The sequence below is a fragment of the Tachyglossus aculeatus genome, chromosome 22, assembly GCF_015852505.1.
Source record: "Tachyglossus aculeatus isolate mTacAcu1 chromosome 22, mTacAcu1.pri, whole genome shotgun sequence".
NCBI lineage: Eukaryota > Metazoa > Chordata > Mammalia > Monotremata > Tachyglossidae > Tachyglossus > Tachyglossus aculeatus.
This window is the reverse complement of record NC_052087.1, coordinates 33924585-33939150: the sequence shown is the minus strand read 5'-3', so window position 1 is coordinate 33939150 and position 14566 is coordinate 33924585. Positions and strand designations below refer to the sequence as shown.

General features: G+C 47.7%; 1 protein-coding gene across 1 annotated transcript in view; it reads right to left on the bottom strand.

The window, feature by feature from the left end:
- Positions 1-5411: 5411 nt before the first annotated feature.
- Positions 5412-14566, bottom strand: part of DTX4 (deltex E3 ubiquitin ligase 4) — a 35014-nt gene continuing 25859 nt past the window's right edge. Inside the window, exons 7-9 of the mRNA XM_038764816.1 lie at positions 13609-13770; positions 11066-11155; positions 5412-6097 (exon numbers count right to left, since the gene is read on the bottom strand). Of these exons, the coding sequence (XP_038620744.1) occupies positions 5864-6097; positions 11066-11155; positions 13609-13770 (486 nt within the window). The 3' untranslated portion in view covers positions 5412-5863. The remainder of the gene's footprint in view (positions 6098-11065; positions 11156-13608; positions 13771-14566) is intronic.

Genomic DNA, 14566 nt, shown 5'->3' with positions numbered 1-14566 from the left:
GAGTGCATCAGCCTGTTTGTTACCAGCGTGAATGTGAGTAAACAGAAGATCCCACAAGACACACGCGCCAACCACTGTTGCACAGTCATGAACCTCGAGGTAGCAGAAGTCCTTCATTCGTTCAGCACAGGGTAAAGTAATAATAATAATGATGGTATTTGTTAAGTGCTTACTACGTGCCAACCAATCAATCAATCAATCAATTGTATTTACTGGGCGCTTACTGTGTGCAGAGCACTGTACTAAGCGCTTGGGAAGTACAACCACTGTTCTAGGTGCTGGGATAAGAGACAAGGTTATCAGTTGTTGATTCTTGGGGCTCAAGGTCTTGATCCCCATTTTACAGATGAGGTAACTGAGGCACAGAGAAGTTAAGCGACTTGCCCAAAATCACACAGCTGACAAGTAGCAGAGTCTCTGAATCCCAAGCCCATGCTCTTTCCATTAAGCCACGCTGCTTCCAAGTCTTCTCCTGATTCCCGCCAAAGAGAAAAAATGTGGTCTAGTGGATAGAGCATGGGCCTGGGAGTGAGTCACAGCCCCTGGGTTCAAATCCCTGCTCTGCCACTTGTCTGCTATGTGACCTTGGGTAAGTCAACTCACTTTTCTGTGCCTCAGTTCCCTCATCTTTCAAATGGGGGATCATTCATTCATTCAGTTGTATTTATTGAGCTTTTACTGTGTGCAGAACACTGTACTAAGTGCTTGGGATAGTACAATATAACAATAAACATACAGATTCCCTGCCCATAATAAGCTCTCAGTGTAGAGGGGGAGACAGCCACCAATGTAAATAAACTACAGATATGTACATATAATAATAATAATAATGGCATTTATTAAGTGCTTACTATGTGCAAAGCAGTGTTCTAAGCGCTGGGGAGGTTACAAGGTGATCAGGTTGTCCCACGGGGGGCTCACAGTCTTAATCCCCATTTTACAGATGAGGTCACTGAGGCACAGAGAAGTTAAATGACTTATCCAAAGCCACACAGCTGACAATTGGCGGAGCCAGCATTTGAACCCATGACCTCTGACTCCAAAGCCCGTGCTCTTTCCACTGAACCACGGTGCTGTAGGGCTGGGAGGGGGGATGGATAAAGGGAGCTAGTCAGGGTGAGGCAGAAGGGAGTGGGAGAAGAGGAAAGGGGGGCTTTGGGAAGGCCTCACACGGGTTAAAACTGCAGCCCATGTGGGACATGGACTTTGGCCAACCTGATTAGTACAGTGTCTGGCGCATTGAAGCGCTTAACAAATACCATTAAAAAAAAGATGCCTTTCATCTCTTCTCAGCCCAGTCCTGCGGCTGTGGAAATACCAACCCGGGGAACTCAAAGGCTACACATTCAATCGAAGGTCTTCTTGGGAGTCGAGCGGTTGGAGTGAGGAAGACAGGGCAGGCTCCTTTCGAGTGTGAATAGAGGCATGGAATGCTTTCGCAGATGACAGTAGGCCGCCATTCCCTGAGGGCTGTTTGAAGTGAATTCCACTAGAGAACAGTTCATTTTTTTCTAAAGCCTTGGCTAACGTCCACTTGCTTTCCTGACCCTTGTTGCATAGTATTAGGAGTATTTATTAAGTGCTTACTGTGTGCAGAGCCCCATACTAAGCTCTGGGAGAGAATAGTTTGGAATGCGTTTATTTGTTTCTGGTCTCTATTGAGGAGAGGGGAATTAGTAGTTAAGTTTCCAATAAGGGCCCCTTCAGGGTAGGAGAGGAAGAGGGAAGCAGGGGGAAGAGTTTGGGGATCGAAAGCCCCTTGAAGACAGGGATCTTGACTGCTAACTCTCTCATACGCTCCCAAATGTTCAGTACATTTGTTTCTGGTCTCTATTGAGGAGTGGGGAATTAGTGGTTAAGTTTCCAGTAAGGGCCCCTTCAGGGTAGGAGAGGAAGAGGGAAGCAGGGGGAAGAGCTTTGGGATCGAAAGCTCCTTGAAGACAGGGATCTTGACTGCTAACTCTCTCATACACTCCCAAACGTTCACTACAGTGCTCGCCCCCCAGTAGGCATGCAATCAATACCACTGACAGATTGTGTATGTGAGTAGCCCAGCTATTGCACAGTTGGACACCATCCTGAGGTCACCCTTCTTGTGGACTAGTGGATAAGAACACATGCCTAGGAGTCAGAAGGAGCTGGGTTCTAATCCTGGCTCTTCCACGTCTGCTGTGTGACTTTGGGTAAGTCACTTCACTTCTTTGGGCCTCAGTTACCTCATCCACAAAATGGGGATAAGAGTGTGAGCCCCATGTGGGGCAGGGGCCGGGTCCGACCTGATTACTTGTATCTGTCCCAGCTCTTAGAACAGTGCTTGGCACATAGTAAGCGCTTAACAAGTACTTTTATTATTATTATTATTATTATCCTCTTTTCTGCCGCCCCAGTGAGTTCCTCTGCCATTGGGGACAAGTATAAGCTCGTTGTGGGCAGGGAATGTGTTTATTGTTCTATAGTACTCTCCCAAGCGCTTAGTACGGTGCTTTGCACACAGTAAGCGCTCAATAAATATAACTGAACGCATGAATGAATGAATGAATGAATGAGTGATATGGGTCATTTGTCTGAGGAGGGGGTGGGGAAAAGGAGAGTAGAGTCCAGGGACTTCCTCCGCTCCCTAGGGCTTGGGCGGTCCCACCCAAATGGAGGGACAGACAGAGAGGTGCTGACGGACACACAGACGACCCGCTGGCCTCCGGACAGGGAGGATGTTTGTTCTCCATTTATTCTTCTGCACAGCCATCCCCTGAGCACCAGTTGGCATCGTCCTCTCCCAGAGCAACAAACCAGAGACTGCAAAATCCACCGTTTTACGAACAAGACAATATAAACAGCAGGACACTGCCAATCCCTTCCCCACCCCAAATCCAATGCAACCACAACAGGCAAAATGTGAGGGGGAAAGTATCCTCTCCTCTCCAGCCCCATCCCATCGCCACGTATGACAGCCTCCCAGTTGCCTCACGCTCAGGTCGGTGTGATCTCAGGACAGCGTTCTTTATTGCCAAGTATAAAACCACAGACAACTCCAAATTATAGAAAAGGAAAAAAAAAAAAAGGACACCACACAGACAACTGTGCATACGCCCGCACGCACACTCACACACCCTCACACGCACACAAAATCAACCCCCTTAGGAGATGAACTTCAGATGAGGTTTGTAGGCAACCTAAAATTTCTATCCTGGAGGCCGAGCCCTCACGTGGGCCTGGTGCCCAGGGGCTGAAAGGAGGGGTCCTTGAGGTGCAGCAAGTGAGGATGCAGTTGGGTGGCTAAGGCAGAACAGTTGCTATGGTAACACAAGCCAGTCTCCGATGGGACAGGTCTCCCGAACTTGGATTCTGTATCATTTCTAGCAGAACCTGGAAGAAATGTCCCCTCAGAGGGTGGTGGGGAGAGGGGAGGGTTTCAGTGTTCTGTGGGGAACAGCCAATAAGCCCTGATTAAGTCCTCCCACCAAGAGACTGGTAAGGAAACAGAAGGATAGACAGACGAGACAAGACAGTAGTTGGGCTCAAAGGCTAATTCCCGAAGTGGTACCGATCCTAGCATATCGATCGACCCCGTGAATTCTCTGGGCTTCTCTCTTCGCTCCCTTTTTTCTGACACCCTTAGCTTCCCCATCCACAGAGACCTCCCCCTCAGCCTCAGTCGAATGAAGCCCTCGCTTACACTCTTTTACACCTCCCACCCCTCACTGCTCAATCTTCCTCAGGTTTCCCCTCTCACCTCCTCCCGCCTAACCCCCCCTCCCAGCCACCTAGCCACCGTGGCTGTTTTCCAACCTCGGCCGAGGAGAAGCCCAGAGGTTTCACGAGGAGACCATGGGCTAGCCTGTGCCCTCCTCCTAGAGGAAAGGGCCCAAAGCCCAAGGTCTAGGAATTTCCCACCTCAACTACAGAAGACGTTTTTAAGGGGAGAGGAATATAATAGCAACACCACAGTGACATGGCCTTGTCTGGACAATCAGGGGTCCTGACTTTCCTTTAGCATTAATTAGGGAAAAAGGAGGAGGAAAAAAGTGGTTTGGAGCAGGGGGAATGTGGAGTCAGCAGGCTCCACATTGGTATTTACTGAGCGCTTAACTGTGGCCAGTGTGACATGGGAGGATTTTCCTAGAGCTGAAATTGGCACGGGGTCTCCCCAGCAGCGCCTCAAGCAGAAGGGCCACTCTAGTACCTCTACTAGGCCACCGTTTTGAAATTCTTTGAAATTTTGAAATTCAGGATGTTTGCTAGAGCTGCTGAAAGGGCAATGCCAAAGTGGCTGCCTCGTCCCCGGTAAACAGCCCTCGGGGGCTGGGGTCGTGTAATCTCTCGACCTCCGGTCCTAACTTAAGCACCGTTTTTGTGGTTGCGAATTTTTCTAGCCTTGAAAACCTTCCAAACAATATGAAATATATGTACATATATACGTCAAACCCCCAAAACGTGAGGTATATAAATTCAAATCCAAATTTAGGGAAACTTCCCCCATACACATAGTTCATACAACCCACCTTCAGGGAGGAACACGCTTTCTTTCCCTTTTACTTCCCTCTAGACCCTAACTCCTCTCCCAGAAGGGGCAGATGGCAGGAGAGGAGGTTTGGCGGGAGGGAATTCCGCAGGACGTCATTCAGATGCAAACTGGACCAGACCGGAATCACTTAGGAATAGGTAGTGAGACCAGGAGGGATCCCAAGTGGATCAAGGAATTGGGGATTTCCCCCAGAACAATTTTGCTGTAGAACGGGGCAAATTAAGGCCCAAGCTTGGACTGGGGAAACCTGGGGCTTGGTTCTTTCGGTCTGAAACATCCTTCCAGGGACCAGTAGACACCAAACACTTTCCGCTTTCAACAAGGACAGTGAAAGGGCTCAGGAGTGGGACAGGGAATGTTGCTCGCTTCTTTCTAATCCCGCTTGGGCGAGGCTAAGCAGGCAGTGGAATCTGGATTTGATGCTGAGGGTCAGATCCGAATGGAGCTGAGGTCCAAAGGATACTGTGCCCCTTGCCCACTGGTGAAGTTCATTTTCAGAAACAAAAACTCCAGGGGCCAGTGGGACTCAACTCATACTGAATACATAGACTAGGGTGAACTAGGTTCTCTCCCTGGGGAGGAATGAATAAGGAAGCGGGTTGTTGGCCCCATTCTCTGGGCACGGACCCACTGATTCGGAAAAGGGTGGGGGGCTGCGGGTCAGGGACTGAGCAGACCTGGGGACAGCACCTTTTGGATGGAAATCTAGTTCCCGAGGCTTTTCCCGAAGCCAGTAAATGGAACCGGGAGTCAAATATCAAGGCGGAACCGATCACCCCACTGGATGGAGGGCTTGGGGATGAGAATTACAGGACAGAAAGCCGTACCCCTCAGTGCACCCACTGTGGAGAAACACCTCCACAAAAGAGGGGGGCTTCCGCTCCGCCAGGGCCTTAGGGCCTGCAGTTTATATTTCACAGTAGTTTAGCGGTTGACCCCCACCCCCGACCCCACACAGTGAGAGCCCGTACCCCTCCCTTTCGAGGGACGTGAAGCTGAAACTCTGCACTCAAAGCAGAATGAACTCTAGGAGGAGGCGCTTAGGCGAAAGAGGCCTCAGGCTTCCCAAGGCCATCGCCCAGCCTGATGATGCTCTTCCCTCACCTCAGGTACGCCGCCAAATGCCCAACCCAGCCTTGACGGCCACCCAGGGCCAAGACACAACGGCACCATTCGACACTCTCCTCGTCTGAGGAAGTTTAAGAACAACGGAGCCGCCGCTTGCAGCACGACAAGGGCTGGAGAGGACACGGTGGGCGGAGTAGAAGGACCCAGCTGGCCCCGGGTGGGGTCCTTACCCCTCTTTCTCCTTCCTCCCACCTCTAAACTCCTCCTCCAGCCTCAGTCTTTCTCCTGAGCAACGCTGTCCTCAGCGATGCCCTGGGCCGCCAGCTCGGCCAGCACATTGTCCAGGTAATTGGTGTCCGGGTAGCCGTGGCCTGTGAGGTTGGAGCCGAACTCCGTCTTATGGTGGACCTCGTTCCAGATAACTGTGTCGGACTCGCCCGTGGTGCTGGAGGTGCCCACTGCGAAGATCAGACGGCGGTCCCAGGCCACCAGCAGCAGTTTCAGCACCTGGAAGGAGGACACAGAGCCGAACGCTGAGACCCAGGAGGGGCTTCCCCTCGATTTCGGCCGAGAACCCCTCTGGGCAGCCAAACGTCATCACCATCATAATAATAAGTGCGGTATTTGTTAAGAGCTTACTATACGCTAAGCGCTATAATAATGACGGTATTTGTTAATAATAATGATGGCGTTTATTAAGCGCTATGTGCAAAGCACTGTTCTAAGCGCTGGGGGGATACAAGTTGATCAGGTTGTCCCACGGGGGGCTCACAGTCTTAATCCCCATTGTACAGATGAGGGAATTGAGGCACAGAGAAGTTAAGTGACTTGCCCAAAGTCACACCGCTGACAATTGGTGGAGCCGGGATTTGAACCCCTGACCTCTGACTCCAAAGCCCGGGCTCTTTCCACTGAGCCACGCTGCCGTTAAGTGCTTACTATGTGCCAGGCACTGTATTCATTCATTCAATCATATTTATTTTACTTGTACATATCTACTATTCTATTTATTTTGTTAATGATGTGCATTTAGCTTTAATTCTACTTGTTCTGACGACTTGACACCTGTCCACATGTTTTGTTTTGTTGCCTGTCTCCCCTTTCTAGACTGTGAGCCCGCTGTTGGGTACGGACCATCTCTATATGTTGCCAACTTGTACTTTCCAAGCGCTTAGTACAGTGTTCTGCACACAGTAAGCGCTCAATAAATACAATTGAATGAATGAATGAATTTACTGAGCGCTTACTGTGTGAGAGTACTGTACTAAGCGCTTGGAAAGTACAATTCAGCAACAAGCACTAAGGCTTGGGGTGGATGCAAGCAAATTGAGATGGACAACAGTCCCTGTGAGGCTCACAGTCTCAATCCCCATTTTAAAGGTGAGGGAACTGAGGCACAGAGAAGTGAAGTGACTTGCCCAAGGTCACATGGCACACAAATGGCAGAGCCAGCATTAGAACTCATGACCTTCTGACTCACAGGCCTGTGGTCTACCCACTACGCCACTAAACTTAGTACTGGAGTAGATATCAATTTCTGCCGAAAGTCCCTCTGGGCAGCAAATCATAATAATAATAATAATAATAATAATGATGGCATTTACTAAGCGCTTACTATGTGCAAAGCACTGTTCTAAGCGCTGGGGAATTTACAGGGTGATCAGGTTGTCCCACGTGGGGCTCACAGTCTTAATCCCCATTTTACAGAGGAGGTAACTGAGGCCCAGAGAAGTGAAGTGACTTGTCCAAAGTCACACAGCTGACAAGTGGCAGAGCCGGGATTTGACCGATGACCTCTGACTTCAAAGCCCGGTCTCTTTCCGCTGAGCCACGCTGCTTCCCTTATAATCATTATCATCATCATAACTTTTGGTATTTGTTAAGCACTTACTATGTGCTAAGCACTATACTAAGTGCTGGAGTAGATATCAATTTTGGTCGAGAATCCCTCTGAGCAGCCAATCATCATTGTAATGATAATAATAATAATTGTGGTGTTTAGTGTTTATTTTGTGCTAGGCACTGGGTTAGATACAAGATCATTAGAAATCAGCGTGGTTCAGTGGAAAGAGCCCGGGCTTGGGAGTCAGAGGTCGTGGGTTCTAATTCCGGATCCGCCACTTGTCAGCTGTGTGACTTTGGGCCAGTCACTTAACTTCTCTGGACCTCAATAACCTCATCTGTAAAATGGGGATTAAGAGTGTGAGCCCCACGTGGGACAACCTGATTACCTTCTATCTACCCTAGTGCTTAGAACAATGCTTGGTACATAGTAAGTGCTTAATGCCTATTATTATTATTATGAGGTCCCACATGGGGATCACAGTCTAAGTAGGAGAGAGAAAAGGGATTGAATCCGCATTTTGCAGATGAAACTGAGGCCTGGAGAAGTGAAGTGACTTACCCAAGGTCACACAGCAGACAAGTGGCAGAGATGGGATTAAAATCCAGGCCCTCTGACTCCTAGCCCCGGGCTCTTTCTACTAGGCCATGCTGCTTTTCTATCATCTGTCCCAGACCTCAATGTTGACCAAACTGAGCCCCCTTTCTCCTCTCCTCCTCCCCATCCCCCCGACACTTCCTCCGTCCCCTCCCCACAGCACCTGTATATATGTTTGTACACATTTATTACTCTATTTTACTTGTACATATTAACTATTCTATTTATTTTGTTAATGATATGCATCTAGCTATAATTCTATTTGTTCTGATGACTCGACACCTGTCCACATGTTTTGTTTGGTTGTCTGTCTCCCCCTTCTAGGCTGTGAGCCCGCTGTTGAGTAGGGACCGTCTCTATATGTTGCCAACGTGTACTTCCCAAGCACTTAATACAGTGCTCTGCACACAGTAAGCACTCAATAAATATGACTGAATGAATGAATGAATGAAATCCCTGCCAGCCCTCCTTCAAATTTCAGAGCCAGCATTTCTTTATTTGCACCAAGAGTCAAAGTTGCTACTCCTTTCCCCTTTACTCCTCAAAACCTTCTGAAGACTATCAAACTGATTCTTCACTGAACCGCTGGACTGTAAATCACTGGACGATAAGGATGGTGCCTCTTCCTTAAAACTGTAGCATTTGTTAAGCGCTTACTATGTGCCAAGTGCTGGGGTAGAGACAAGATAATCAGGTCACACATGGGGCTCTCTTCCTCCCTTCAAGGCCCTACTGAGAGCTCACCTCCTCCAGGAGGCCTTCCCAGACTGAGCCCCTTCCTTCCTCTCCCCCTCGTCCCCCTCTGCATCCCCTCCATCTTACCTCCTTCCCTTCCCCACAGCACCTGTATATATGTATATATGTTTGTACATATTTATTACTCTATTTATTTATTTATTTATTTTACTTGTACATATCTATTCTATTTATTTTATTTTGTTAGTATGTTTGGTTTTGTTCTCTGTCTCCCCCTTTTAGACTGTGAGCCCACTGTTGGGTAGGGACTGTCTCTACATGTTGCCAATTTGTACTTCCCAAGCGCTTAGTACAGTGCTCTGCACATAGTAAGCGCTCAATAAATACGATTGATGATGATGATGGGGCTCACAGTCTAAGCAAGAGGGAGAACAGGTATTGAATCCCCATTCTGCAGATAAGGGAGCTGAGATCCGGGGAAGATAAGTGGCTTGTCTAAGGTCACTGAACAGACGAGTGGCAGAGCCAGAATTAGAACCCAGGTCCTCTGACTCCCAAGTCTACACTCTATCCACTAGGCCACACTACTCCTCATCCTGTATTCCTCCTATTATGTACAGCGCTCTGCACATAATAGACACTCTACAAATGCTGTTGATGATGAGGATAATCGTGTCCTCTCCCAGCCCAGATAAATCTGATCCACAAGGCCGTTGCAGAGACCACGGAGAATTTGATCACTTAGGGAAATCCTGTTGCACAGCTCAGCCAACTCCATTTCTTACTACCCCAAGGGGCAGAAAGGCTCGCCTAAGTAGTACATCCCAATCTGTGTCAGGGGCTTTCTACTGTTTTCACTGAGCTTTACATCTTCTAGTTCTCTTCATCAGTTTTTAATAAAAAGCACCCAAAATGGGAGTGGCGTGTTCTCAATTATTTATTTTGACCTCTCCAGTCGTAATTATTTTTACATTTACCTCCTCCAGTGGGGTATAAAGTCCTTCTGGGCAGGGACCGGATCCCTTCATTACTCTGCACTTCCTAAATAATAATAATAATGATAATGATGACATTTATTAAGCACTTACTATGTGCAAAGCACTGTTTTAAGCGCTGGGGAGGATACAAGGTGATCAGGTTGTCCCACGTGGGGCTCACAGTCTTCATCTCCATTTTACAGATGAGGTAACTGAGGCTCAGAGAAGTTAAGTGGCTTGCCCAAGATCACACAGCAGACATGTGGCGACGCTGGGATTAGAACCCATGACCTCTGGCTCCCAAGCCCATGCTCTTTCCACTGAGCCACGCTGCTTCTCTAATACCTAGTACAGTGCATGGCACCAAGTGGGCAATCAGAAAATGCTGCTACAGCAACCACTACTCTGAGATTATTTATTTTAACATCCATCTCCCCCTCAAGACTATAAGCTCCTCGCGGGCAGGGAATGCGTCTACCAACTGTGTTGTATGGTACTCTCCCAAGTGTAGGAGAAGCAGTGTGGTTTACTGAAAAGACCCTGGGGCTGGGAGTCAGAGGACCTGGGTTCTAATCCCAGCTCTGCCATTTGTCTGCTGTGTGACCTTGGGCAAGTCACTTCACTTCTCTGGACCACAGCTACCACATCTGTAAAATGGGGATTAAGACCGGGGGCCTTATGTGGGACAAGGACTGTGTCTAAGAGCACGGGCTTGGGAGTCAGAGGTCATGGGTTCTAATCCCGGCTCCGCCACATGTCTGCTGGGTGACCTTGGGCAAGTCACTTAACTTCTCTGTGCCTCAGTTGTCTCGTCTGTAAAACGAGGATTAAGACTGTGAGCCCCACGTGGGACAACCTGATCACCTTGTATCCACCCCCCAGTGCTTAGAACAGTGCTTGGCACATAGTAAGCGCTTAACAAATGCCATTATAAAAATAAAAATAAATCTATCCCAGCGCTTATTACAGTGCCTGGCACATAGTAAGCATTTAACAAATACCATTAAAAAAATGCTTAGTACAGAGCTCTTTACATACTAAGCACTCAATAAATACCACTGATTGATGGATTTATTACCTCTACTGTGGGACTTCCAGGTAAAGCTTCTGGTGCAGGGAACTCCACGGCCAACAACCCTTATCTGAGAGGTGTTGGGAGAGAAAACTCCACCCACCCCAAAATGCAGCTTATCCCATTCCCTTTCTCCCCAAATCCAAGCAAATGGCTCAGCCTTGACTCCCACCCAGTCTCCAAGAGACGGTAGCAGATTGACTGGACTGGATGCAGTCTTGGTAAGAAGCTGTGCCCGCGGACCCAAGTCGGCTATGAATTCCTTCTATCCTGACGGACGCACTTCTCACCTTCCTCCCCTTCTCACTGTCCGGGAGGTAACAGTGGCGCGGAAATCCTCGAGCTGTAAAGCTTTTCCCAGGGTTTGGATGTTCTGGTCCCTGAGGACAAAAAAGAAAGGAAAAAAAAAAAAGGGAGAGAGAGAGAAAGATTCTCTTGTTAATGTTTATGATGCTGAGAAGGCACTTAGACTTCAGTTTTAGTCATGTCAAGATAACAAGATTCCGGGGACCATGACGAGACTGCAGGACCCTCAAAACAGGTACTGAATTGTACAGATTCTCCATTTTACAGATTGGGAAACTCAGACTTACCAAAAGCCACACGGCAGGCAAGGGGTAGAGGGAAACTCCTCAGGCACCTCCCAGAGACAGTCTGATCTGTTGTCCTTTACGGTTGCCTTTCTTTGTGGCACTTTTATCATTTCTAGATCATTCTAGATCATTTCTAGATTTTGTATCCTCTAGACTGTAAGTTCATTGTGGGCAGGGAACATGTATCGTACTCTCCTAAGAGCTTAGTACCAAGCTCTGTTCTAGACTGTTAGGTTGTTGCAGATGGGGAATGTGTCTACCAACTTGGTTGTTTTGTACTCTCCCAAGCACTTAGTAGAGGGCTCTGCACATGGTAAGTGCTCAAAAAAATACCACTGACTGATTTCACCTGACCTCAAGGGTCAACTCACCTAAATTAATTATCTAGACTGTACGCTCGTTGTGGGCAAGGAATGTGTCTGGCATACTGCTGTGTTTGCACTTTCCCAAGCGCTTAGTACAGTGCTCTGCACACAATAAGTGCTCAATAAATACCATTGATCGACTGATAAAAGTCCACGGCCCCTAGGAGATAGGTGGAAGATCAGAAATACAGATTTGTACATCAGTTTGTACAGATTTATTACTCTATTTGACTTGTAACATATTTACTATTCTATTTATTTTGTTATTGATGTGCACTTAGCTTTAATTCTATTTGTTCTGACGACTTAACACCTGTCCACATGTTTTGTTTTGTTGTCTGTCTCCCCCTTTTAGACTGTGAGCCCACTGTTGGGTAGGGACTGTCTCTATATGTTGCCAATTTGTACTTCCCAAGCGCTTAGTACAGTGCTCTGCACATAGTAAGCGCTCAATAAATACGACTGATGATGATGATGATAGTAAGCGCTTGGGAAGTTGGCAACATAGCTATATGCCAAGTTCTGTATTAAGTGCTGGGGTAGATAGCGGATAATCAGGTCCCAGAGGGGGATCACACAGTAAGTCGGAGGGAGCGTATGTACTGAATCCCCATTTCTGCAGCTGAGAGAACTGAGGCACAGAGAGGTTGAGTGACTCAGCACATAAGGGGCAAAGTCTGCATTCGAACCCTGGGCCTCCTTGATCCCCGCTCTTTCTACTGGGCCATGCTGCTTCCCAAGGAAGCCAAAAAAAGTTCCAGATCTCTAAGTCGGATCTACTCTCCATAGGACCAAGTTCCAGAAGACTGGGAATAGATTGGGATTAGAGAAGCAGCAGGGTCTAGAGGGTAGAGCACAGATGGGCCTGGGAGTCTGAAGAACCTGGGTTCTAATCCTAGCTCCACCGCCTGTTTGCTGTGTGACCTTGGGTAAGTCACTTAACTTCTCTGGGCCTCAGTTACCTCACCTGTAAAATGAAGATAAGATTCTGAGCCCACTGTGTGATGTGTACTGAGTCCAACCTGATTAGCTCGTAATCTTCCCCAGAGCTTAGTAGGGTGCCTGGCACATAGTAAGCATTTAACAAATGCCATAAAAAAAAAGATGGAGTAACGGCAGCGCAAATGCTGAACAGAGAGGGATACGGACAGCAAGAGAGTGAAGGCCTTCCCAGACTGAGCCCCTTCCTTCCTCTCCCCCTCGTCCCCCTCTCCATCCCCCTCATCTTACCTCCTTCCCTTCCCCACAGCACCTGCATATATGTAGATATGTTTGTACATATTTATTACTCTATTTATTTATTTATTTTACTTGTACATATCTACTCTATTTATTTTATTTTGTTAGTATGTTTGGTTTTGTTCTCTGTCTCCCCTTTAGACTGTGAGCCCACTGTTGGGTAGGGACTGTCTCTATATGTTGCCAACTTGTACTTCCCAAGTGCTTAGTACAGTGCTCTGCACACAGTAAATGCTCAATAAATACGATTGATTGATTGATTGATTCATTCATTCATTCACTCTGCTCTGTGCAGACGACTGTACTAAGCACTTGGGAGAGTACAATATAACAATAAAAAGACACACTCCCTGCCCACAAACAAGCTTACAGTGTAGAGAAGAAAAAAGAAAGAGTAGACTTGTCCGGTTCCTTGATATCAATCAATCAATCCAATTTATTAAGTGCTTACTATTTGCAGAACACTGTACTAAGTGTTTAGGAGAGAAAGCTATAACAATATAACAGAGTTGGTAGACACATTCTCTGTCCATGACGAGTTTACAGTCTCGATATTTGCTAGTCTAGTCTTGAAAATTTGCTGTTTTCTCTTGTCAAGGGATAAGGAGTTCACTGGGACAGGGGGAGCCCTCTCACCTGGATTCCCGGGGGGATGTTGTAGATAATCCGTATGGTTTTACAGTCAGGATGGCCAGGCAAGGAGTGGGGGATGAGGTGGTACTCCATCTTCCCGGGAGGCTGGGTCCCCGTCTTCACCCCGTAAATGGTTTTGCAGGTCGGACACTGCAAGCTCCCATCCTGAAAACAAGGCCCGGAAAATAAAAGGACACATTGGGAGGTGGCGATGAAAAATTCAGACACAATGGAAGGAAATTCTGCCAGAATGGACCCTATCAAAGCTTCGATCTACCGATGAGCGCTTCATTGCTTAATCCACTCTCAAATACTCCAGCAGAAAAGACCTAGGAGTATCTGAAGAGGAGTAACTGAGGTGAGCCCCACTCAGGGTCACACCTGGAGAGTGTCCAGTCCTCTACCAGTCTCGGCTACGGGAGGGAGGGTCAAGCAGAGGCCAACCCATTCCATACCTAGGTTGGGCAGTGGCTAGCGAGTGGAAGGCAATCTGCTACAAGTCAAAACTCACCCGTGCTGGGCAGCAGCGGCATGGGAGAGTCAAGGGCAGAGACTCGAGTTTACTGCGCGGAAGGCGGCATGGTAAACCACTTCCATATTTTTACCAAGAAAACTCCACGGATACGCTACCAGAACGATTGCAGAAGGAGAGCGGGGCGTTCTGAGAGAGATTCATTCATTCATTCAATTGTATTTATTAAGCGTCTACTGTGTGCAGAGCACTGTACTAAGCGCTTGGGAAGTACAAGTTGGCAACAGAGAGAGATGTGTCCGTGGTGTCGCTATGGGTCGGAAACGACAAGACGGCATAAGACAACTGAGTTGAGCAGGCAAGTCCAAGAAAGGACATTTTACAAATGGACAAGGAGAGAAGACTGAACAGTTCGCAACAGTTGTATCCCCACAGGATAGACAGAGAAATTTGGGGCCATTTCCATTCAAACTGTTTGTCGTGTTAAAA